The 26,851-nt window shown below is 35.1% G+C and overlaps 1 protein-coding gene across 1 annotated transcript; it reads right to left on the reverse strand.

Moving 5' to 3' along the window:
- Positions 1–24,623: 24,623 nt before the first annotated feature.
- LOC105061542 (uncharacterized) lies at positions 24,624–25,845 on the reverse strand. Its single transcript, XM_010945627.4, has 3 exons — positions 25,718–25,845; positions 25,479–25,578; positions 24,624–25,388 (listed from the first exon to the last, which is right to left on the reverse strand). The coding sequence occupies exons 2-3, from the start codon at positions 25,576–25,578 to the stop codon at positions 24,889–24,891; spliced, it is 600 nt and encodes a 199-aa protein (XP_010943929.2). The 5' UTR covers positions 25,718–25,845; the 3' UTR covers positions 24,624–24,888.
- Positions 25,846–26,851: the final 1,006 nt, after the last annotated feature.

The following is a 26,851-nucleotide window of genomic DNA, read 5'->3' on the forward strand; positions in this document are numbered from 1 at the left end:
CACTTTACATGATGTAGGCAAAATTATATAAGATAGTGATGAATATAGCTAAAGATTCTTCCATTGAATTATGTATAAGTGGCTTGGCCATATGAGCAAGAAGGGATTTAACATCCTTATAAAAAAGAAACTCTTTCCTATCAAAAGTACATCTCTAAATATATGCACTAATTGTTTAACTAGCAAATAATATAGAGCTATTTTTCATAAATCCCCTTTACATAGAAGATCACTTGTTTTATATTTGATTCATATTGATGTTTGCACTATGGATGCTAGAACTCTTAATGGTGCTTTATATTTTGCTACTTTTATTGATGACCATGCTAGAAAAATAAGGGCTTTTATTTTAAAATCAAAAGATTAGATGCTCGATGTGTTCAAATATTTTTATACTAGTGTTGAAAGAAAAATGAGAAGGAAACTAAAGTATATTCGAGTAGATAATGGTGGTGAATATACGGATCCATTTGAAAAATATTGTTGAGATAATGCCATCAAGATTGAGAAAATTATTTTTAAAGTACCTCAACATAATGGAGTTGCTCAGAGAATGAATCATACTATTTATAAAAGAATTCGGTGTGTGCTCTCTTATGCTAAATTACCTAAATTCTTATGAGATAAAGTGATAAGAACTGCAGTGGATTTGATCAACCTTTCTCCTTTAGTTCCTCTTCAAGGTGATGTGCTAGAAAGAGTATGGATTGAGAAAAATATTTCATATGATCACTTAAGGATATTTGGCTGTAGGACATTTATTCACATCCTTAAAGATGAGAGATCCAAGCCATGAAAAATCTAAACAGTGTATCTTTCTGCATACATATGAAGAGTTTGGTTACCAATTATAGGATCCAGTTGATAAAAAAATTATTAGAAGCAGAGATATTATATTTTAAAAAAATCAAACTATCAAAGATTTTGAAAAGATTGAGAAGTCAAAATCTATCATTAGAAATTATGTTGATCTGGGTCTAGTGCCTCCTACCACGGTGAATAATGATAATGGAAGAGATATATAAGATGATGATGATAATGCAGTTATAAGTTCATACCTGATGATAATATGTCATATGAGTATTCTAAGCAAGCTCTTCTAAAACCACCAATTGAGCTTTAATTGAGAAGATCTACTAGAGGACATCATCCTTTCTAGAGATATTCTCCTCATGGGTATGTGATGGTCATTGATAAGGGAGAACTAGAATGCTACCAAGAGGCCATGAATCATAAGCAAAGGAGAGAATACTTAAAAGCCATGCTGGACAAGATAAATCCTTATATGAGAACCATACATTTGAGTTTGGTAGAATTTTCTATGTGAGTCAGGAGGGAGAGATTTACTGGATGTCCCTCTTCATGTGGCACTACAACTTTTAATTAAAAAAAAAAGAGAAAAGAGTCTAAGTAGGACTCAAATTAATTGGTCTGTGGGCTGTAAGTTATGTATGTGAAAGGCAGGAGAGGCACGGAAAGCAGCGAAAGAAAAAGATTTCACGCAACTTTTTTGTGGCATATGAGAAGAAGAAAAATAAGGATTTTGATGCTACTTTATCAGACGATCGGATAATTGATTGTATCCCAATATTGATGAAATTTTAGTATATTATTTTTGATATCGAGAGCTATAAGTTAAATAATTTACATCTTTAAAAAGTCTTGTCCAATTATTATTTTATGCATCCATAAGTTTGATGAGATCTATCCCTCTTTATTATTGAAATCCACTTTATTGGTGATGATTGTTTTTATTATAGAACCAAAATTTATTCTTAATGATATATTTGTGTAATCTTTAATTGATCTAGAGAAGACCTACAATAGTTGTATTATTCTAATAGTGAAAGATTTATATCAAAATTATGATGTCCTTTTTTTATGGATTGCTTGATTATTTTTATTTATTAATTGTTTGAGTAAATTATAGAGATTATTGTTGATTTGCAATATCTTGTTTAATGGCACAAATAGAAAAAAGAAATTTGCGACTTTATCATCCACGTTTGTAGTTTTTTCCAACACTTTTAAAGTTTTACCATGCATTCTAGGTTCATTAGATTCATTTAAGTTTTTCTCTCTTACTTCATCTTGTGGAAAAATAACATCTATATCTTTTTGTACATCCTTATTTAATTCCTTCTCAATATTAAATGACTTGGTATATTTAACTATTAAACATTCAAAAAATTCTATAACTATAGTTACAATTTTAGTATTTATCTTAAGATTTAAAATATATAACCTTTACTATTTTTAGCATAACTAATGAATACATACTTTATACCCTTAAGAACCAATTTTATTTATCTTTTATGATGGATCTAAAAGATATGCATGTTACCCCCATACTCTATAGTAATTTAAATTAGATTTTTGTTCTTTTATAATTCATATGATATTTTATCAAAACTTTTATATAATATTTTATTAGTTTTTTTTTGCATATGTTCCCTCTTAAATATTGAAATTTGCTTGAATATCCTTTCCAAATTGATATTTACATGTATACCCTCATAAAATATTTATTTTTATATGTATGTCTTTTTTTTTCTTTTTTTGATACATATGTATCCATGTCATCTAATGCTATTAAAAATTTAGCAATTTAAAACTAAATTAACTGAAATACTCTAGATACATAGACATACAAAAAGAAATATTTATAATAATATATGAATAAATAAAAATTTTACATGGATATTCATATAATTTTTTATATTTAGAAGGGTATATATGCAAAAAAATATCTTAATTTTATTTTATATCTATTTGAATTTACTTTTACACTCAGATTATTCTAGCTCCTGCTTCTCAATATTTTCTATAAATTGCTTAGGAAAAAAATAGATAACACAATTAGATAAAAAAGAGTGTTATGAATGTTTTTCACTAACTATGAAATTATTCTATTTTATTCCTTATCATTTATAACAACTATTATATCTTATTTAATTGAAAACTAGCTTGTAATATTTATTGTTATGGATGCATATAGGAGGGCCTGGAATATAATATAGAAAGAGATTAGATCTTTGAAAGGCATATAATAGATTACAATGATCAAGCTTCTTTGCTATTATCATACCTATGGGTAGAAGAATATATTAATCATCTCCAAGCAAAAGGCATTGAAGGACTTTAGAACTCTTTAGATTCACTAACAACATCCTCATCCCTATGGTAGGAGGCCACCCCTTATATTGAGTATCTTAAACCACTTTTTTTTGGAGCTTCGATTTTGTAGAAGAAGAAAAGGCCTAGTTTATAGGACCCATCTTGTCAAAGTGATTTTAAATCAGCCATCTACCTACACATGAAAAGTTTTCAGCTCTAAAAGATAAATATTATAAATCTCATGTACTAAAAAATCTATGTTGCAGATCTCTCATAATGCTTTCCTTTAAAAAATCCATAATGTTAATGACAAGAGCTAACCATCTTCATGTAAAAAAAGGATACAATGAATGGAGAACTATAATGTTAATGAGAGAGACTCGGATTTTGGTAGTGAGAACTTTGATGAAAGAAAGAGAGGGCTACCGATGATAGAGAAAGAAGTCAATGAAATGGTTTTATTTCTAAGCATCAGAGTGAAAGAGAGGGATCAAAAGATATCGAAAAATTTTTCAAAGAAGGTAGAGAGATTAGGGTAATTTTGAGTAAAAGAGAGCGGTCATGTGAAAAGAGGAGAAGTTCAATATATTAGATAAGTGACTAATGAGATTTGTTAACCTATTACCTACTTCGTAGATAAAAAGATAATTTCTTAATTAATTTTTAATTTAAATAAATATAATTTTAGCTAATGATATTAGCTAAACTGTTATGTCAAAAATATTCATTCAAAACTAATATTTTGTGAGGGTATGCATGAAAATATCAATTTTTGAAGAATTTTTATACAAAAAATCAAAAGATTATTTTATATGTATAACCTTATAAGTAAATAAAATTGCATTAATATCCTTATCAAATTGCTATTGGCATATATACTCTTATAATTTTCTTTTTGCATGTTTATGTCAAGGATATTTCATTATTTCAATTTTAAACCAATAATTTCTTAAGGATGTTAGGTGGCATGGGTACGTATGAGCGGAAAAAAAAGAAGAAGAGTATACATGCAAAACAAATATTTTGTGAGGGTATACATACAAATATCTATTTTGGAAGGGTATTCATACAAATTCTAATATTTAGTAGGTATGTATGCAACAAAATCCTAATTTATTATCAATATGATTAGCGATCAATATTGATTTTATCTATACATTATATGGTAACTTAGAGTTAATTAATATAGCACTAACCATTTTTAGTAGTCCTATTGTTTTTATGCTTCATCATTTTGTTGGGGTGTGTAAGGAACACTAGTTTGATGTGTTATTCCATTCTTCATACAATTTTAGAAATTTTATAGGTGAGTATTTTGCACTTCTATCATTTTAAGTATTTTAATAGTTGTTCCTAAATGATATTCCACTTCAGCTAGTTTTAAATTTTTCTAAATTTCTTCTTTAGTTACCAAATATACGTAAGAGAAATTTGAGTAATCATCAACAAAGGTTATAAAATACCTTTTATCTCCTTTAGTTTTAATATTTTATTATTATAAATGTCAGTATGCACTAACTCTAAAATACTAGAAGATCTAATTATACACTTATATAATTTTTTAATTAATTTGGCTTGTGCACAATATTCACATTTAAAAGGAGAAGTAAGAGCATTAGTTTTAGATATCAATTCTTATGATGCCATTGTATTTAATGTCTTCTTATTAACATGGCCAAAGCAATATAATATCAAATATCATGCAAATCACACATATAATAAATGATATCACTATCAATGATATTATTCAAGAGACACATCTCATCTTGAGCATATTCTTTTCCAATAAATTATCTATTTTTTGGATAGAATCATTCTATCGAATATAAATATCATGCACATGAAAATTATGATGACTTGCTAAGAATATGGAAATAAGACTTTCAAATTTGAGGAACATGATACATATTTTTTTTGAGTGAGAGTCCTTCCTAATGAAAGTTAAAGATCCACTATTCCATAGCCAATGGTTGAACTTATAGTTGAACTTTTTATATCAAGTTTATTATCATCTTCAGTGGTTTTGTAAGATTTGAGCATATTTTTATAAGAAGTCATATAACAAGTTGATCTAAAATCAACCCACCATCCATAATCTATATTAACCCTGAAGGATTCTGAAATCATTACTATAAGTTGATCTTCTTCAACATTATTGACTTGATATAAATTTTATTGGCTTTTGTAATGTTAGTACTCTTTGGCTAAATGGCTAATCTTTCGACAAACAAAACGAGGACCCTTCTTCTTTTATTTTCTTCCTTGAGATTATTATCTCTCTTGAAAAATTGATCCTTTTTTGATCGAGTCCTTTTCTTATCCTTGTAAGTCATTTTAGAACTATTAAGATAAGATGTATCTACTAAATTCACATTATGAGTGCCTAAATTGGAATGACTTATCGGATTTTGCATTTCTCTAATTTATCTGGAATATGTTCCTCTTCTTCTATTCAGTTAGAAGATGATGCTTATGTTTCAATATTTTTTGATAGTCTTTCCAAGATGGAGATAAGTTGCCAATGATGATGGACACCTAAAAATTCTCAATCATGGTTCTCTAATTATGGTGATGTCTTGTGCCATACAAATCATTTTTTGAACTTGATCCATAATAGTCTTCTTATTGACCATCTTAGACTCAATATACTTGTTAATCACATATGATCTATTTCCTACATCTTCGGTCAAGTATCTTACTTGAAGTGTATTCCACAATTCTAATATTTCTCATGGTGCCAATAAATGTCAAAAAGGTTATTGGACATAATACACAAAATTATACATCTATAGATATATTCATCCTCCAACCATATGAGTTGCTCCAAATGTAAGAATCATCTTCTAAATAACTTTCAACATGGCATTTGAGGTACATACATCACTTTTTGCATGGTAAGGAAGAAATGAATTTTGAAAAGCCATCTTTTAAAATTGTGCCCGTTAAATCGATCCAAAAATTCAACTTCATGCATAGGAGCTTTGATCATCACAAGGGCAGCATTGTAGAGTAAGGTGATTGTCTTTAGACTCTTGGGAACTTCTAGAAAACCTAAAAAATATTTAAAAATTAGTTTGGGCTAGGCATACCATTTAAAGTACTTTCTTAAAGATAATTATTTTTCGCTATATAGGTGGTTTTGTTGAAATATTATCCTCATGATATAAAGTTTACACTTCCTACACTTTAGGTTGCACCCCAGATATAGTACACCAATACCTATACACTTGCTAATTTGTAAGAGAGAGAAAATATAATTGTAAGAAAGAAGAGATAGATTGTAAGAATGAAAAGAAGGAAGAGTTATTGATATATATCAAAGTCCACCATATTATACAGAAATTAAACATATGACTCTCGACAAAAAATGCAATCAATCAAAATTTCAAACTTTCTCCAAATGGATAAGAAGAGAAGCGAAGTATCTCTTCCTTAAGGAAACTAAAGGGTCAAAACTTCAAATAATCAACTATCTCTAATGGACAAGAAAATTAGTTATTTTTGAAAACAATAAAACTCTAATAGAATTGATCAACTCTGCATATTTTCACTGATATTTGCCTATTGAATCATCCACTCATGACATAATTTCTTCTATACACCACCTTTAGTTCGTGGCTAGTGTATTCATCATCATGATGGACTCCTTCGTATTGGCACCTGCTAGTAGACATGTGGTAGGTCTTGCCGAGCCCCAAGCCTCATCACCTGCTCCTTGAAAGGCAACGAGTCCCCCGTAGGCCTCCAAATATTGTAAATCACTTAGCTATAGATCTTAACTCACTTGCATCATGCATAACATTAGAACTCTGTCTTCTCTGGCTTTAATAATATTTCAGATGGTTGCATGGACCTACCGGTGAGCATGCTCATGATGATGCAAAGTGACTTCTCATCAATGATATGTATATTTGTGATCATATTGAAGACTAGTGTTGCACCATGGTGTCTCGATGCTTTATGATGTGGTTGAAATGCCATTGGCGTGGAGGTCATAAAAGAGGATGTTGGTGCTATCGAGGGCAGCCATAGCCCATATGAAGCTCCAGGCATTACTATGGTATAATGGAACTATCCCAAAAAAAAAGTGGATTGTTGCATCTCAAGGAGGATGGTGATGATGGAGTGGAGATAGGCACCATACTAGTTGTGGATGACACCCTTCAAGGTTGATGTGGTGATGGATGTGTAGCTTATTGATATCAAGTCGAACTTGTGATTGGGCATAGAATAGAGAAGTTGTGATCATCAGAGCTGGGGAGGGCCATGCAGCTAATGTTGTCCGGATTGAAAGAGTGAAAGTCGGCTAGGCTCGAAGATTGAAAATAGGAGAGGGTGATTGGAATGGTTGAGGGAGAGGAGTTAGAGGGTGGTGTTGTGATATCGAGGAGATGGTGGTTGGTAAATAGAAGCTTGGTCTTACAATGGTGGATGAGGTCAGAGATGATGGCAAAGTGGAGTTAATCTAAAAGGTAGGGATGCTTGAGCTGAGTACAGCGACTTGGGTAGAGTTCTCGAAGTTTAGATCCTCTACCGTGCATGTTTTTGCATGAAGGTTATATAAGCCCACATGACTTTCATGATTCTCAAGAATAATCATATTGGATGACAACATGACCATCGTACTTTTGATAGATAATATGGTGGCTATCCAGGGCTATACATTTAAGTGATGCAAAACATACATTGCCGAGTATCTCAACTCAAAGTTATATTTTATTCCTTCATTTCTTAATAAAAATAAATGAAATATTAAAAATAATAATATTATCAAACATTTAAGTTATCTAATGAATACAACTAACAAAGAGAGAAGTTGATGTGGGAAAGATAAATATCAGACATGTCACATGAACCAATATATTAGAGAATTGTTCCTATTATATAGTAAAATAGATAATAATAAGAATTTATTTTAAAAAAATAAAATAAATTAAAATTAAATTAAATTTTACAATAACATAGACTATTAAACTTAATATATTTCTAATAACTAAAATTGCAAGGTTTTCATTCCTAGAACTTAGTTTGCATTAGAATATGACCTTTACTAAGACAATATATAAAAATTTTGATCTTTATGAGCTTATTCAAGATAAATGGATAAACATTAAGATATCGGTTAATATGATATTGTTTATGTTTTATTTCTTAAAAATTGATACTTTAATGAACAATATTGTTTGATGCTTTAATGAATAATACTATTAATTTTAGCATTGTCATGTAGCTTGAGATTTTACTATGTTGATCCTAAATCCCAATATGATACCTTTATTTTCAAAAACCTTTTTTGGGATGTTGACATAATAAATTGGATACAAATACCATATCCAGTTAAAAAAGAAAAACCCATATTTAGTTAACTTATAATGCTGGCTACTTGTAATCAATGTATTTTCTCATCTTTCTCCGAATAAGTATTCAATTCATGGACACAATACAAAATTTGTGAATTATTGACTGACTCTTGTTGATTTCATAAAATATTCTAGAGAAACTTTTTATTGAAGAAAAGTGCTTTTGCAAATACAAAATATTAGATAAAAATAAATACTATTTAAATATCAATCTAGTTAATTAATCAAGTTCGAACCATCAATTTATTTTGATTATAGCAACCCATGAGAAGCCTTATCCTCTCCAAAAGTAACATATCATCCTTTCATTAAAACAATGGCGATGATGATGATAATGATCATGACAACCTTGGTGAAACAAGTGGAGGGTCAATAACTTATCTCAATTTAGGTGATGTCCATTAGTACCAAAATTGAAGCAAGCATGTGACATCACTCCTGCATTTCTTCATGTGTGCTTGGTTGAGCCATAAATTACTGATTTTATCTCTAGAAACATTTCTCTCACATTTAAAGCATGTGACATCACTCTCATGTAATTTGCCACACACTTATAGTTCTTGCAATAACTTTGGGACTTTCGCCTAAAAAAAAGTAGTCAGAAGGTAGTGTTTAAACTTCTTGATCCTATATAACTATTCAATATCTATCTAGCACAAAATTAATTTGAAACTAAACACACACTTTTGATCCTTACATACTCTCCTTTTTAAGTTTTGGCATTGATCATTGCTACACTAAAGGTCTATGTATATCCAATTAAATCCAATCAAAAACTTTATGATTAGCATGTGGTCAGCTCCAGAAGGATCAGTTTTGCAATATCTCTCATTCATATATGAGGCATAAGCCAGATCCACTTTAGTGTCATTTATAAGATTTCATCTAAAACGACTAGTTGTGAAAGATCTTACTTTGGTTAATCGGCCTAATACAAGTACCAAATAATACTTTTAAGCTAGACTTTTTGGTAAGATCTTGAATCATTATAAATGGTGTAAGAGTGGATCTAGCCCATGCTCCCATGGACTAGGGGTTGTGGCACATGAGCTTTTGGAGTTGTGATTGGTTGACTGTGGTGCTTATTATTGGATTTGATTGGATTTGGATCCTTAGCCTAGCAAAGAACTTGGAGCTTAAATTCAGAGAATATGTGAGGACTTATGTAGGTGCATTTATCCCATATTTGTTATGCATTAGGAAGATGTTAGGTGCTTATACAAGAGTAAAGAATTGAAACAACATCTTCTTACTTGCCTTTTGGGTGAGGTTCTAGGTTATTACAAATGATATCATAGTAGACCGGCCCATGATTTAGGTGTAACTTGGTGACACCATAGTCATAACTTTTTTTTTGGGCTAACCACATATCAATTATGATGTTTGTGATTGAAGTTGCTTGGAGTTAGACCCTTAGCCTAGAGAGAACATTAGGTTTAAATAAGGAGAGTATGTGAGGACTCAAGCAAGATTCTATTTAGTTCTACATCAATTATGCACTATGGATAGCCTTTGATCTTCTAATTTTTATTCATTGAAAGTCATTCTACATTAGCAAGTAATATAAAACATTAGTGGAGATCTACGAGTGCTAGAAGTTCATATATGCAGTTCAATGCCAAATTTTTCCTAGCTTTGAAGGCTTTTTGCTTTAATATCAACATAAAGAATGGTATGTCGATAATGTATCTATAAATATATTGTTTCAATCAAATGTAAGGTAATGCAGTGGTTTGATGTTGCATGCAATGCTCATAACTTTTAGCTAAATGAGATAAATAGAAATCCTCACAAATGGCTAAAACAATCATTTTAGTTGCTATATTTTGCTAGCATCTCAAGCTTCCAAAGCAAAACTTTATCATAAAAACAAATAGAGAAGTATGTTTTACTTACCTAGGAAAATGGGTGTGGGTATGAACACATGCCAAGATAGACACACAAGCACACCCTCAAACATCTGGGGGAATAGAAGAAGAAGAAGAAAAGAGAGAGGAGGGGGGGTGAGGGGGAGTGATTGAGATGATTTAAGACGCATTAGCATGTTGATTCAATGTTGAACATAGTGGAAAGAGTTTAAAGCTCAAATTCTATCTTTGCTAAGCATGGTGATACCTTCTATAGAGGTGACTTGCACTAAACTGCTTCTTTAAATGCAACTCGATCTTAAAATGAAAATTTAATATCTAGTAGCTAATGAATAAAGATAATACCTTATGGTTAGTCTTTTTAGGTATGATCATGGGTCATTACACTCCTTCCATAGAGCTTGATTTGTGATGAGTCAAATAGAGTATTTAAAGAAACGTAACAACGGACCAGTGGAAAGATGTTTGGAGAGAGAAGCTCCAGAGAATGTAGAGCAAGAAAGCATTACCACTCCGACCAGTTTAAGCAAATTAGTAGGGGTCTAAGCTCTATCAGATCTCCTCAACCTTGGCCTATTCAACCCAAGCCACCCTCTCCCTACCACCACCCATCTTTGGCTTCTCATGTGCTAGAAGCAACAGCAGAAAAACCTCACTTTCGTAACCCCAAATCCCATTGACAAGACCAAACACTATTTCTCTGAGCATTTGGCAATGGCCAAAGAGAAGCCATCCTTCTCTCATTTCATCCACAACCCATCCTAGCTACTATCCATAGTCTTGTGTTACAAGAAATCAATTCCTTAAACCCCCTTGGCCTAGGTCTATAAGAAAATAGATCAAGTCATAGAGTGCCATCCTCCACCATCTAGACAACCCAACAACTTGAGGCAGCATCGAAAAAGCTCCATCCCATCGGAGTGCTGATGGTGCCCAGCTTTTGATGCTGAAGTGACCAACGGTGGGTAGAAGCAAATTGCTCATTCATCCTTATGAGAGAACGAGACGTATGTGGATGTACTTCGCAAGGGCACTCCTTAACCATCGAAAATTATATATTCTCGTGGTCAACCCTCCATCACCCTTAGGAATAGTGCCCATATGATCTCATCTTTGCATGTTAATCTCTGCATGACATGCCATGAGGTACCCTAAAGTGGCCTCACTGAGGCCACATTCAACGTGCAAGGTATAGGACACCTAAATATCGGTTGGCAGCCTTTCAAGATGGGTGTTTGCTTCTGATGTGGCTGCCTCGGTCATCAAAAAATATCATGTCATAACCCCATATGGTGCTTCTGCTACAAGAGGTTTGGCCATCAGGCTAACTAGTACAAATATCCGATGAACCCCTACAAGCCATCATTCCCTCGCAAAGAGTCACTCACTTTGCAAGGCCCAAGCATGCCCTCGACCATCCACATTCCCAATTGCATTCCCTCATCCAAAGTTTTCCTCATCAATAGTAGAGAAATGGTGGCCATTTCTAACTACCTTCATCAACTAGCCAATGTTCAAACTTTTGGATGTCCAATGAAGGTGGATGAAGTGTCCATGACTCTTGCCCTTAAAGTGATGAAAATCAGGTCCTGAACAACCCAGCAACTATCAGAAAGAGAATTTTTCGTATCTTGCCTAGATTACGCAATGGTGTAGGGATTGATGGTTGAGGGGCATATCAAATATGATGGCTTCACAACGGTGGTAAACGATTAGAACCAATTCAAGAGTGGTGCACCTCATAAGCTTAAATTTAAGATGCATGCACGCTTACAAAATCTTCCTCTTCCTTATTGGATGGCGGAGGCGATAGCATCCATCCTCTTTAGCTTTGGTATCTCGCATAGGGCTGGTACCACAAGTTACGTTGGAAGAATTTGACTCGCTTCGATATTATTTTCTTCTATGAAAATCTTGAAAGCATATCCGAAACAGTTGAGATAACTATTGGCTATCTCATTTACAAGGTTAATGTCATTGTTTACCATGCTGTGGAGCAAGAGCCACAATGCGATCCATCTACTTCCTTCAATAATGAGCGTAATGGATAGAATAACAGAGAATGAGAGTTTTGGAATAGCCCCATAGGATGTTTGGTGCCATCACCTATATCAGCATGATGAAAGCGAGCCCCCTGATCATTGCAAGCCTAGCAAAGGTGGTAGAGCCTGTAATTACCATACTGGTCATGCTATCCAAGACTATGGCTCACTCCTTATCAGTTTAAGCTAGGATCAGCTTGGAGGACAACTAGTTACTATTGAATTGCTCCCCTCAAAACTGCTGACTATGGATCCATGTTGTGGGATTTGAAAATTTAGAATTGAGATGGGTATAGTAAAGATGATTGGGAGGGTTTGTTCATAGCTCTTTTTGAATATGAAGTTAAACTAGGTTCGAGGAAGCCTTCATACTATAGATGTTGGTGTTTGGTCAGATGTTATGGAGAGAGCAGATATGTTGGCTTTGTCGTACTATATAGCCGATCTGTAAAGAGCCATTGTTCTAGTAACTAAAGTTTTTTCAAATATTTTACAAGCATTATCAACTATATCAAGTGGCTTTTATGAAAAAAATAAGATGGTAATGGTGCAACAAAAGCCTGAATAATCTGATGCAACAGCTGGTATCACTAGAATAGATCCGAAGCCAGCTAAACGGAGCACATGATTGAGAAATAAAAAGTTAAAACTTTTGAGATTAGATGATAAGGAAGTACAGCCTATGGACTTTTTTTTTGTACATCAATAGTCTTACTACTAAAGAGATGAGGGTGCTTGGCAGTAAATGTGTGCTCATATTCCATAAAGATGGTGAAGCTGCAGTGGAGAATATGCACCTCTTAGAGAGAACCCAGTGTAAGCATTTGATCAGTCCCAGTGGAAAGTAGTAATCTAGCTTCAGCTTTGTGCATCCAAGCAGAGCCAAATGGGAAGCTTTTTGATAAGTTACAAAAGCAATGCATTGGTTTCATAGAGAAACTAATGGAACTTGGTGTTAAAGGTGTGTCTTAGTGTGAAGTTATATCCAGTGATCTTGGTAATAATCCCACACAAAATGACAGTCAGGATGTGTTTTCAATCAACATGGCTTGGATTGCAAATAGCCACTTGGACACTCAACTGATTTTTATATCCAAATAGGTTTGGCGGCATTATTTTGGAATGTAAGATGATTGGGTAGAGCCTCTAAGAGGGGCATAGTAAAGGATGCAGTGGTCCATTTGAAGTATAATGTGGTACGTTTTCAAGAGACAAAACTTGAGGTAATCGATTCGAAAATCATTTTCTTATCTTGTGGTTGTAGGATAGACTCATGGGTGTACTTAGGTGCATCGGGTTTGACTGATGGATTGCTTGCAGTTTGGAATTCGGAGGAGATCAATGGGCACCCTCTTCATAAAGGCAAGTTTTTCATAAGTACATTTGTGCACTCCTTGTCATCCAAAAGTTCAGTGGAATGGCTATTAATGAATGTTAATGGCCTAGTTGATCCATCTTTTAGGAGATATTTCACTATAGGAAAAAAAAAAATTGCTGAACTTTAGTCGCCGACACTAGTTATAAGCATCAAAAATTTTTAAATATTTCCCCATCCCATTTAGGATGAATTGGCTTTAAGTATGCATGTAAAGGTGGCCTATTTGGATTTCAAGATGGCACTCGTAAGTGTCATTGGGATCCAATAATAAGGCTCTTAGCAATATTTATTGATGTTGTTATGTGGGATTTCATAGCCATCCTTATAACCACCACCGGGATCCATAAACCCTAGCATCGTCATGATCCAACAAACCCCAATCCATCATGTCCCAAGTCCCATTTGCTTCCTCGATCCTCCTCCTCCTCCTATCTCCACTATCGAATTTTTAGAGGTATCCTAACTCTCCTTCTACTTTTTTGAATATCCTTCAAATGTCCTAAATCTCCGCTACTGCCCCACACCTCCCCCATCTGATCTTCTTTGTCTCCATTGGCTTCTCCTCCTTTAACTTCTTCTCCTTCTCTTAAGCACAGTGGAGCACCTTCGCCGTCGATCGAGCATGATTTTTTTTTTTTGTTCATCTTATTTGTATATTTCTATTTTTTCATGCTATTTTTTAATTATAATTTTATGGTTTATGAAGGATCACTGAAGAAAAAATGGAGGTGGTGGAGATTGTGAGATTTTGAAGATCAGATAGAGCCTTTTCTCCTTGTATGCACTCAAGGTGAGAGCTCCAATGATCATGAGTGATGATCTAGGATTTTTTAAGAGTTATCCCTTACTGCTGATCTTGCAAAAACTTGAGACCTCTCCCCTGCCATTGGGCCTGAGAGCCCTTCCTCATTATCAAATTGGAGAGCCATCCATTGTTGGCTTCTTATCCTTGGCCACCAAGCTTGAGATCATCCCCTTGTCCATTGTCCTCGAGCACCTTCGATCATCCCCTTAGATAGCCATTGCCATTGAATTTGAGTGGTATTTTGATCATGTATATCGGCTATTCATGTTTGGTTAAATTTAATTCTTAGATCTAAGAGCTTTTGATGGGGATTTTTTTGATATGATAAGGATCTGTAATTACTAGTATGAAGATACACTATGATTAATTATTTTTGATTTCTTGATTTGATCTGCCAATTTTTTTTCGTTGTACCACAGCCCTTGACCTTGGCAAGCTATAGATTTTAAATTTCTTTCATAATCTTGAACTGATTCTAGAGAGGGTTTTACTAATCGGTGTTTTCAATCTTTGATTTGATCCACAAAATTGTAGAAAAATTCTTTGATTTTTAAGTGAGCTATAGTGTGTTGCAATCCGCTTCTAATTTGAGTCCTCATCTAAATTATGGGAAATTTTCTTGAAGACATCAAATCTGTTAAAGATTCTTGGAATGGACCATAGGCTCTCATAGGTGATTTCAATATGGTACGATATCTGAAAGTGAGAAAAGGCTCAGCTAGTGGTTGAGCAGTGTCTGCAAACTTTAACCTATTCATTGACTAGATGCAATTGCTGGAGATAAGAATCACCCATAAAACCTTCACTTGGTCAAACCATAGAGAGAATCCATCCCTAGCAAAGTTGGATCACTGCTTGGCTTCTTTAGATTGGATCATGACATTCTTATGTTCCGCATTGGTACCGCTTCCAAAAACGACATCTGATCATTGTTCGCTTTTTCTTCAAGACCACTGATCCTAGGTCAAATACAACCAACCTTTTTTATTTGAAAATTTTTGGTACACCATTCGTGACTTTGATTATTTGATTAAAGATTGGTGGGTCAATATGCCAGGGATGGTGGATGCAGCCAAAAATCTCATTGTGAAGCTTAGATTCATCAGATCCAAGCTGGAGATCTGGAATAAACATTACAATGGAAATATTGTATTAAGAAAGAATGAAACGAAGAAGAGAATATCATGGTTGGAATGAAAGAGAGAAAGCCACAGTCTATCCTTAGAAGAAAGAGCTAAAATATCCCATCTAAAAACAGAGCTAAAAATATCTTAAACTAAGAAGAAATTCTTTGGAGACAATGATCCAAGATACAGTGGCTAAAACATGGCGATTGAAATATCAAGTTCTTCCATTTTCATGCTAGTGCAAGAAGAAGAAAGAATAGCATCCTCCCAGCTGATATCAAGATAAAACATTTGTTAAACCTAAGGGAATCAAACTAGTATTCAAACAATACTACTCAGACCTATTTATAAACCAACTACACAAGCATGCATTGATCTCGACTAGGATTTACTATATAGTGGAGTTCAGATGGATTTATTAGAGTTGGCTGAATCCTTCTTAGAAGAGGAGATCCATGTTGTGGTTTTTGGACTAGCTGTAGATAAGGCTCTGAGGCCAGATGGTTTCTCCGGATCTTTCTATCAATGTTATTAGGAAATCATCAAGGGTGATATTAGCAAACTTCTTAAAGCCCTTTACAATAATACAAAAAGACTTTCTCGTCTAAACCATAGCTACATAGCTCTTATACTAAAGGAGGAAAGTGTGAGGATCAGTGATTATAGGTCGATAAGCCTAGTAAATGGCATTATCAAAATTTTTACCAAAACTCTATACAATCGCCTAGCCAAGGTTATTGACAAGCTTGTGTCTCAATCCCAGTCAACATTCATTAAAGGTAGGTAGCTTAGCGATAGCTTCATCACTACTGTAGAAATTATCAACCACTACAAAAATCTGAAACAAAAAGATTTGGTGATTAAATTGGATTTTGTTAAGGCTTACGACCGAGTTAACTAGGATTTTCTACTCTCACTCCTTAAGACTAAGGGCTTCAGTATAAGATGGTGTAGCTGGATGAACAACATTCTGTTAGAGAGTAAAATAGCCTCGATCATCAATCATGAGTTGACTAGTTGGATACCAGCAAGAAGGGGCCACAAACAGGGGGACCCATTGTCTCTTTTATTGTTCATCTTGGTAGTAGATGTTCTTAGTCAAGTCTTAACTACAGCTGAGACAAGTAAGTTGATAGTAGGAGTGGACTCTCTGCAGACTATTGAGAAGATTCTATGCCAACAGTTTGCCAATGATATATTGATATTCAGTGGGGTAGAGAAGAAATATATCAAGAATATCAAATTTATAATCTCTACTTTTGAACTTGCTTCAAGTTTAAGGGTGAAATTTGAGAAGAGCTCAGTAATCAGCACTGCGATGGAGGATGGATTGATCAACAACTTTTCAAGAATGCTGGGTTGTGTGGAATCTAAACTTCCTATCAAAAACCTAGGTTTGCCATTCCATCACCATAAATCGACAGCTTCTGATCAAAAAGTTTTAGCGAGAAAAATCAATAAGAAGTTGGCATTTTGGAAAGATAGGATCTTGACTCTAGTTGGTAGGCTAATGTTAATGAAGGCCATTCTTAGTGCAATCCTAATTTTTTGGATATTCATTGCTCAACTGCCAACCAACAAAGCAAAAAGCATTGATTGCAAAAGATGCTATTTTTTCTAGCAGGGAAGTGAGTCATGCTCCGAAGGGCACTGTTTAATTAGATGGGACCAAGTATGTAGACCAAAATAATTGGGCGGGTTGGGAGTTACAAACATTCAACTTTTGAACAAATGCCTTTTTGCGAAATGGTGGTGGAGATACTTCTAGGAGCACAGAAGACCATGGAGAATACTACTCAAAAGTATATATTTTGATAGCAAACTGCCAAGTAAATTGGAGAAGAATAGAGCCAAGCATTCATCATCTTACTGGAGGAGCATCTTGAGGGTCCAATTGTTGTTCTTTGTAAGCTGCCAATTCTCTCCGGGGAAGGATGTTCAAATAGCATTTTGGCATGATCATTGGATTAACAATGGGCTGCTTAAAGAAAGCTTTCCCATTATTTTCTATCTATCGACAAACTAGGATATTTTTGTGGCTAATTACCTTCATAATAGATACATGGTAAGTATTTAAACCTGATGTTCATTGACAGATATAGGGATGAGTATATCCATGTACCCAATATGCTTCATACGGTTTCGTCTACCTCGGATAATGATTCTATTGAATGGAAGTGGAGCGCATCAAGAGTTTTCTCACTGAAATAGTGTTACATGTTCTTTAGCCATGAAAGACTGACATCGGTCTTTGGGAAGATCAATTGGAGAATGTCTATTCCTAAAAAGATGAAGATCTTTAATTGGTTAGACTACCATAAGAAGCTACTGACTGCCGATAGCCTGAAGAAAAGAGATTGGCCAGCACCTCAAGCTCTCTTTGTGGAGTGGAAGAAGAAACAGTGGACCACATCATCCTCTATGAGTTTTTTGGTATAGTTTGGCAACTAGTAACTGATAAATTCCTATGCCCCCATTGCTGTCTTCTCTAGATGAACTGTGGATAGTATGGAGAAGTGGCATACATGATAGCAATCAACGAATGATCTTGGATTGCTTGTTTGCAATAATCAGTTGGTGTCTATGGAAGGAGAGGAATAGTAGATTTTTTAGATTTGAGACCACTTCACTGATTATGGTTCTTCAGCGTTCTTAGTTTCTTATGCAAGACTGGACATCTTGCTGTGATGGGCGAGTCATGGAGGTTCTCAGGCCTCTTGACAATGCCACTACTCATGGAGGTTCTCAAGCATTTAATTTTTCTATGATGAGTCAGATAAGAGTATGTAAAGAAACATAGCATAATTTATAGAGTTTTTTGATAAAAGTAGTTTTATAATTTTTAAATTGTCTACAAAGTCATGTTGTATTGGAGAATAATTGAAAATATGGGTGGAGATCTTCAAGCGCTTGAAGCTTTTACATGCAGTTCTTTGCGAAATGTTTCCTGACTTTGGAGGCCTTCTGCTTTAATATCAAAATATGAAATGGTATTTTGATAATGTATCTATCAAATTATTGTTTCAATCAAATGTAATGTAGTGATATGATATTGGATGTGACGCTATGACCTCTGAGCTGCATGAGATCAATAGAAATAATCCTTATAGAAAACTAACAGAACCATTTTAGTTATATTTTACTGCCCCTCAAGCTTCCAAAGCCAAAAGTTGTCACGAAAGCTGATAGCAAAGGTTATTTCCTTAACTAGGAGATGGGTGTAGGCATGAACACAAACAACGATAGGTGCACAAGTACGTCCATAGACACCTGGGGGGCAGAGAGAGAAAGAGAGAGGTATAGAGTTTACAAATCTCATTAATCCTCTATATCCATTTATAGTAAAAGAGGATACAATCGATAAAATCAAATCTATGACATTTCCATATCAAGGAATTTTGATATGGTGTTGATACGATGATATGTCAAGGTTCCTAGATGTTGAGATTGGCCATATCAACAGGTTGTGTATATTTAATTCTTTGGTTACATCAATCAGCATGAAAGCTATGGCCAAAATAGGGAGGGCCAAGATATGTCTATATCTCGGCTGTTATTTTAGAAACTGATGGCATCTTTGGGATAGCTGTTATTTCTCTTTTTTTATTTCTCTGCAAATTATCGTAATGTCGCTAAGGATTGATATTGGTGAAGACAACATTTGGACAAAACTTTTATTCCTTGCTTTTATATTCATTCAACTGGGAAGGTGGTAGTCTTTCAGAACATTTTACAAATTGTTTTAAAAAAAGAAAATTATTTTCATCATACATGTTGCTTAGTCTAGTTTATTTTCTTCTAGGATTTTTGAAAATAAAAATAAAAGACAAAAGCAATAACAAACAGGTCCAAGAAAAACAGATTTTGTCAAAGACCTCCTCCACTTGAGTCTTAAAAGGTGGAGAACCAAGGCTTGTCAGAAAAAACATGAACATTTGCCCCATAATCAGCTGTGGATCATCAGAGGATATAGCAAGATAATTTGAGTGTTGAAGAGATAGACCTAAAAGAGGGCTGATCATCACTTTCACCATGTTCATAAGGTTTAGAAGCATCTTGATGTTTCTTAGTGGCCTAGGGTCTTTTTATGGTAGTAGTTCCTCATGAGATGATTTATCTTCTTGAAGATGTAAGACACAAGAGAACTGCTCAAAATCCTTCTACTTTTGGTGTGGGTAGGGATGACAATTTCATCTGACCCCTCGAATACTTGACTCAACTTGACCCGATTAAAATTCAAAACAGGTATGGGTTTTAGAAAAAATATCAGAAGTAAGTTCGTATTAAATATGGGTAAAAGTATGTCCTGCCCTAAATCCAACCCAATATAATCTTAATTTAAATTCCTCTTTCCAAATTATAATTATTTCATAATGTCTATATGATAAATTTCTTACGAACTCGATCCGATCTGACTTGCACCTGTACTTGACCTGAATCGATCCGACTCGACTGACCTGAGATATACACAAGACAGATATTGGTGTGGTGTTTTTGACTACGTAGTGGGTATAGGTGCGGGCTGACCCAATCTATTGCCATCCCTAGGTGTGGGTTTGGACCATGGTTGAGATTTGGATGATTTTGGCTCGAGGTAGATTTATGGTTTAGGATTTTGGCTACTAAATTTGGAAAGAGGGTTCTTCTTTTTAATGTTCTTGCCTCCAGGCAAGAAGTAGTGGGAAGGATTTGAGCCAGAGGGTTTAGATTAATTTTCTTTGGGGGTTACCTTCAGGCCATTTTCAAATTTTTGCTTGATTTTGAGCTAGTGTAGTTATTCTATCCTATGGAGTTAATTAACTCCATTCAAGATGAAGCCACCTTGCCTATGAGTCTCTCTCAAATAGTTTGCCCAAGAGGGGGGAAGAGAATCAATTAAGGTTGAGATCTTGAAGTCTTCTGAGAAGTAGGATCCAAATTTTTTGGTTTTTCTAAGAAAGTTCTTGGAACTCATGAATTTGATCATTAACTAGTTTATTGTCCTCTATGGAGTACCTACGGAGTTTGGAAATAGCAAATTGAACGAGATTGGCATCCTGAAGTCCATATTCCTACTTTAGAACATCCCAAAGATCCTTAGCAGTTTTGTACATTAATAAATATCATAGAAATAATCTAAAAGGGCACTTAGGATTCAATGGCAACAATGGAGATCTATGTCTTGTGTGGATCTAACAGCAGGTTCAAATACTGCCAAACAAGAAAGACTGAATGAAAAATATTTTAAAATCGTTTAAAACCATGGAAACATATTAAAATTATTAAATAATTTAAACTTATCTAGAAAGAAAACATCAATAACTTAAGGTTTGATTTAATCATAATATAGATATCGAAACAATTTAACCAAATTAATATAAAAGTGATAACTTAAAATATTCAAATTATTTTATGAAATATTAAATCCACTTGGATTCTATATAACAATTAAAAGACCAAAGCAATACTATGGTACTTAAGAGAAAAAAATGAGTCTGGTGAAGCATACAATTCTGATTGGTTCGTGCAATTTAAGGAGTTTCTTGCTTCTTATACCTTTTTGAAGTGGTGTCATGTTGCTTCTTGTACTTTGGGGTTAAGAACATATAATGTGACTGATAATTTAATGGCTTTCCCAAGGTTAAGAGCATATATTCCGACTAACTTATTTCCAGATATTAGCAAATTTGTGACAGATCTCCAATAAGAAAAAATAAAATATCTTACACTAATAAACGTAATTACAATGACCCTTAAGTATATACCTTTTTTCTCCTTTTACAAAGAGAGTGAGGAGCGAGGTTCTAACTTGTTTTAAGAGAATGAAGGCCCTAGCTAGAAGCTAGCTATGACATGGATATATGCATACATAAAAAACACACATAAACAGTCGTTCCTCTTAGCTTATAGATGCTGTAATAGGCATGCAGGTACAACAGCATGATTCAGTTCTCAACTTGTTTGACAACCACATTAAGAAAATTGGACCCATATCCAGCACCGACCGAAGAACCCTCAACTTAAAACCAAGCCCTATCAATTTTTGTCATCGCTAATGGAGAGTTTGCAGCCCCCCATGGAAACAAAAAAATTCTTTCAGACCTCTGCATTGAAGCAGGAAACTTCTATGGTGCATCAAATTTCTGAATCATCCATTCTTTTAAGTACTAGTCTTTCATTGATGGTTTAGACTTCCTACTTTCACTGTTTGTGGCATGCCACTGACTGTGCCACAAAAGTATAAGCCAATGACCACTTCCCGGCCTCATTGGAATGGTCTCAACTCTAGTAACCGGCCTGACATTGCCACTTTACTGCCAATCAACCGAGCAGCTTTTCACCCGTTACTGCTCCTTATGGCCATGTATAATTGCTGGCAATCAGTTCAGACAATGAAGGAAATTTCTGATAGACCTATTCTGAAACCTTAATTTGTCACAATAATGCCCTAATGTACAAAGAATTAGGTTCAGGTAGTCTGCTTTAGAAGATTATTTTTGTAAGGACCCAAGCAGAGAAACCTGAACTATATCCTATATATCTTTCTCTTTATTTTGTGATAGAAATGACAAAAATTGACGCAAAGTTACATTCTTATCATGCAGGGCCAGAAACATCAAAAGCTATAATGGCTCCTAATGAGCTTATTAGGGACATCATCAGCTCCCAAAACCGAGTCATGACCCGGTAGTGAGGATTGGTGTGATGATGGTTCATTCTCTGTACCAATAGACACTTTGCACAATAATGCTCATATTCTGTTTTTTTCTGACAAGGGCAAAGGGCACCAGCGCATCAACATCAATCCTCACTATTATATTAATCTTACTTTTTAAATGAGGTTATTCCATGTTTTATGAACACATTGGAGGAGGAGGGATGTCTTATCAAGCTAACAGCATCAACCCTTATGATTTTGGAATGTATGCAAATGAAACCATGGAAACAAATTTCAATAGCTTCAATCTAATTCCATGAAAACCATAGCATTTTCAATGGCCAGAATTCCTTCTTTCTATAAATTGGGAAAAACAAAAAAAAACTAGTAATTGTTAGATCAACACAGATGGAATTTAGTACCATGTGAAGATCTCTCTAAATAAAGGACAGCCAAAGGAAAGCTAACTCCTTGCAACAAGAGATGACAAGCCCAAAAGCACAGAGAGAGGAGCCAGAACCTAGTTTATCTATTTTGCGAATATGACAATAGAACAAACTTCAGTAGACTAAATATAGTTTCATGACAACTAAGAAATTTTTGAAAAGATCGGTCCCTCTTTCTTTTCTTTGACACAGTGAAAAATCTAAGATCAGCATATCATCTGTCAGTATCACAGAGCATCATCTATGAATGTAGGACAAATAAACGAAGGGTGCAAAACTATTTTGCTCGAACAAGAGATCATAAACCATTCCAAATAGGGGAAGGACCAGACCCTATTTCCTTTTTATTCACATGTTTCGGACAAGCCATATCCCAATTCTCTTCTCAGAAGCAGCAGGCTTTTCTGAACATGCAGAGATAGGGCATCTTGATCTCCAAAAAATTACTTTCTTTTAATTCATCACAGTCCATCATTCCCCATAGACAAACGACAATGAACCTCCAATTTTAGTATAAGTCTATCCTAGTATTCTACATGATTTATTTGTATTCATATGTTGACAAATATAAACACAATTTTCAGGTAAAAAAGAGAAAAAGCAAAAGTAAATTATCCTATAAAAATAAGTATACTTACAATTAGACGTAGTCTTGCAAAACAGGAACGGTTACAATATATACATCAATGCGATGGTCCTTACTAGTTATTACTGCAATTACTCAGAAAATCTCTTGACCAAACCTGATCTACCGCGTGGCTTCAAATTAGTTTTCACATTGAATCAATTTTTGGTACCCCTACCTGCAACTAATGGAGAATTCGAACATTATAGAAACATTAAATTTTCTTTCAGACATCTGCATTGCAACAGGAAACTTGCTATGCTGCATCTTTTATTTTCAGTTATTATTTCCAAGCCATCTCAAATAGATGGGTTCAGGCTCACAAAACTTCCAAAACTCACTGGTTATATTACGCCACCGACTGTGCCTCAGAATTATCTGAGTCACTTCTCTCCCGTGCACCATGGGTTCCGGCCACTGTCGCTTCATGGCATGACTGCTCCAACCGGGCTACTTTTCTAGTTTCTACCAAGCAACGTTGTTGATATCGGTTTGGAAAAAGATTAATGAATAGACTTATTTGAGAGTAATTTACCACAGTACCCCATAATGAGTGAAAAGTTAGGATCTAATAACCTTGCGAGATAAAATTAATGTTAATATGTAATGAAGCAGAGAACCCCGAAAGGTAACCAATAGTCTAGGCTGGTGATGCTCACATGTCATATTTTCCTGAACCAACAAACATCTCTAGACATTAATGCTTTGTTTGTTTTCTAATCATTTTATATAAGAAGAAACAAGAAAGGGCTGGCCAAGGCCATGCAGGCCGTGCACAGCATTGGCCTCAGTCCTTATGTATAATTTGTTTTTTATTGCGGCTAATCCTTGTGACATCGGAAACGCGCTAGAAACCATGAACACACTAGTAATTTGGGATAGCATATTTGAGGCTAACTTCCTTCACCACAAAGATTTAGGCACGTACAATTAAAACAACATAACAAATTTCAATAACTCAAATATAATTCCAAGACAAGCATGTAAAAATTTAAATGACAGCAGTTCCCTCTTTCTTTAAACTGAGAACAAAAATTTAACAGTTGGCAGACAAAAAAAGACAAAGCCCAGTATCATACAGCAATATCTATGAATAAAGGAAAATTAGAAACAGGACAAGAAAGCTCATTCTTGCAACAAGAGATCATAAACTCAAGAATCCAACGAGGAAAAACAGAACTTATTTTCTTCTTTGTTGTGAATAGACCAACATAACACACTTCAATGATGAAATACATTTTCATGAGAAACAAGAAATATCTAAAATGGTTAAGTTCCTTCTTTCTTCAAAGTCGAGGAAAAAGAAAAAGAAGGAAAAAAAAGAAAAAACAATCTCAAATCAACAAAATCATATCTCATCATTAAATTTCAGCAATATCTATGAGCGAAACAGAAAGAAATACAAGCACAAGCTAGTTTGCCGCAGCTAAGGATCATAACCCAATAGACCGAGGAGGACAAACAGACCCTATATGTTGCTAATTCACACCTTTTGGGCGAACCAAGTTCCAATCCTCTTCCCGGTAGCAGCAGACTTTTCAGAATATGTCAAGGCAGAGGGCTTCTTCATCTCCTTGCTGCTCCTCACTGAGGATCTCAAGCTATTCACACGACTCAATGAGAAGTTGGCTGGCACAGATTTCCGCATGCCATCAACCTTCTTCGAGTTCCTCCTCTTTGCCAGTTCAATGGCGATACCGGGGTCTTGAGAAATCGACTGATCGGCAATCTCCTTCTTCCTCTTAAGCCTCTCGTTCCTTCGAGCTGAGTAAACTTCATAATATCTCCCTCTTTCAAACATAGGACTATTGCTGCAAGTAATGGAGGAAGTAAGAGTGGTGCCCACATGATCATGGGATCCAAACTCTTCCTTGGCCCTTTCCGCCAGTGCCACCAACTCTGACGAGATCATCTGATAGACAGGCTGGATCAGTGATTTCACGGAGGAGGGGCGACCGGAGAACTCGGTTTTTTTAGAAGTGGCTGCACCATGGAGAAACTCACAAATATTAACATAAATGGAAAAAATTGTTAACTGGAAGGGAGAGAGATTGAAATTGATCTATCTCATACATGGTGGGGTTTGGACAGAGGGAGTGGTGTGCAGAGCCCGGCCGGAACGGAGACGCCGTGGCGACACCGCCAGCGCAGGCCTCCGATCCATGGGAGACATCTGGTAATTCATCACAAGCACAGCAAAATCATTCACAAGGAAACGAAAATTAGGAGATCAATGGCTTTACCCCTTTCCACAATAATCTTTATGGTCCAACTTACGACATGATTTTTTCCGGAGTTAGGTGGACGATTACCTTTATCTCTCTGTGTGCGTGTGGATAATCCCTTCTGCGTCTTTTCTACGGGTGGGTGTCCTCGGACGACCACTTCTGTCTTTTCCGTGGGTTTTTATGGCTACGTTTCTGGGAGGGCCTCAAAATTGGAAAGGGATGACCGATGAAGAGAGGAAGCGTCTAACGGTCGAATTTTTTTGAAATCGGCCGCCCGTTGGGCTTTGGTGGAAGGGTCCCATTCTTCGAGCGTAATTACCAGAATAGCCGTCAGATCCGTAGTAAGATTCCGCCTTTCGGAGAGCCGCATTGGAGAAATGGGCCCAAAGAATCACACTGCATTGAAAAACAAAAAATCACCTTAGTGCCGGGTTGGGGCAAAAGAAACTTATTTAGCCGTTAGCGCTGTTTACAAATTTATTTCATGGTTTTTAACTTTTAAATTTTGTGTAGCGTTGTTTGGGACAATATTAGGGATTATCACAGCTTGTCATCATGATCATCATCAACAGCAGCATCATTTGTTGGCGGAGGTGGAGTTAGTGTCTGTTTACTCGGTTGGTAGCAGAGAATTTTAGTGTTGGTTTTCCTTGCAAAGGTTTAAGACATGGCATCCACTAAATGACATGATTACCAATGATCTTTATTTAGTCGAAAGGGAGGATAATCTCAACAACTAGAATATAAGTACAAAGATTAGCAAATAAAAGAAGAAGAGTGGAGGGAAAGGAATGGTAGTCTTGAAAGAAAACATTGCCTGGGTGTTCCATATATTTTCCGGTCAATCGGCTGGCTAGTTTGGTTCTCTATGTCGGAGGCTTTGAAGCAGCTGATGGAAAACAAAAGGTGAAGCATCTGTGGGAAAACACAATGATGATTGATGCCAAGAAGGTTATGGCCTTAGGTAGAATACCTTATGTTGGACAATTGGTCTTAAACCTGAACCACGGTGCCCATAATAGGCTGTCCCAACCTAATCCAATTCTATTTCACAGGAGGATGGACCCAATTTTGTGGGTAGATTAAGTCTGACATTACCTTTATCTTTTAGGATAATATAATTTTCCTTATGTTAGTAACTTAAGATGATGAGGGCTTATCTTTGTGAAATGGGAGACAAAGCTCTTGCTTTATGGTAAGAGGGAGCTAAGTGATTGC

This window comes from Elaeis guineensis, chromosome 11 (assembly GCF_000442705.2).
Source record: "Elaeis guineensis isolate ETL-2024a chromosome 11, EG11, whole genome shotgun sequence".
In the NCBI taxonomy this organism is placed as follows: domain Eukaryota; kingdom Viridiplantae; phylum Streptophyta; class Magnoliopsida; order Arecales; family Arecaceae; genus Elaeis; species Elaeis guineensis.

Coding starts and splice junctions, on each gene's coding strand:
- LOC105061542 (XM_010945627.4), bottom strand. CDS start 25,578: ATGTCTCCCATGGATCGGAGGCCTGCGCTGGCGGTGTCGCCACGGCGT. Junction 25,389..25,478: donor CTCTGTCCAAACCCCACCAT/GTATGAGATAGA, acceptor TCCATGGTGCAG/CCACTTCTAAAAAAACCGAG.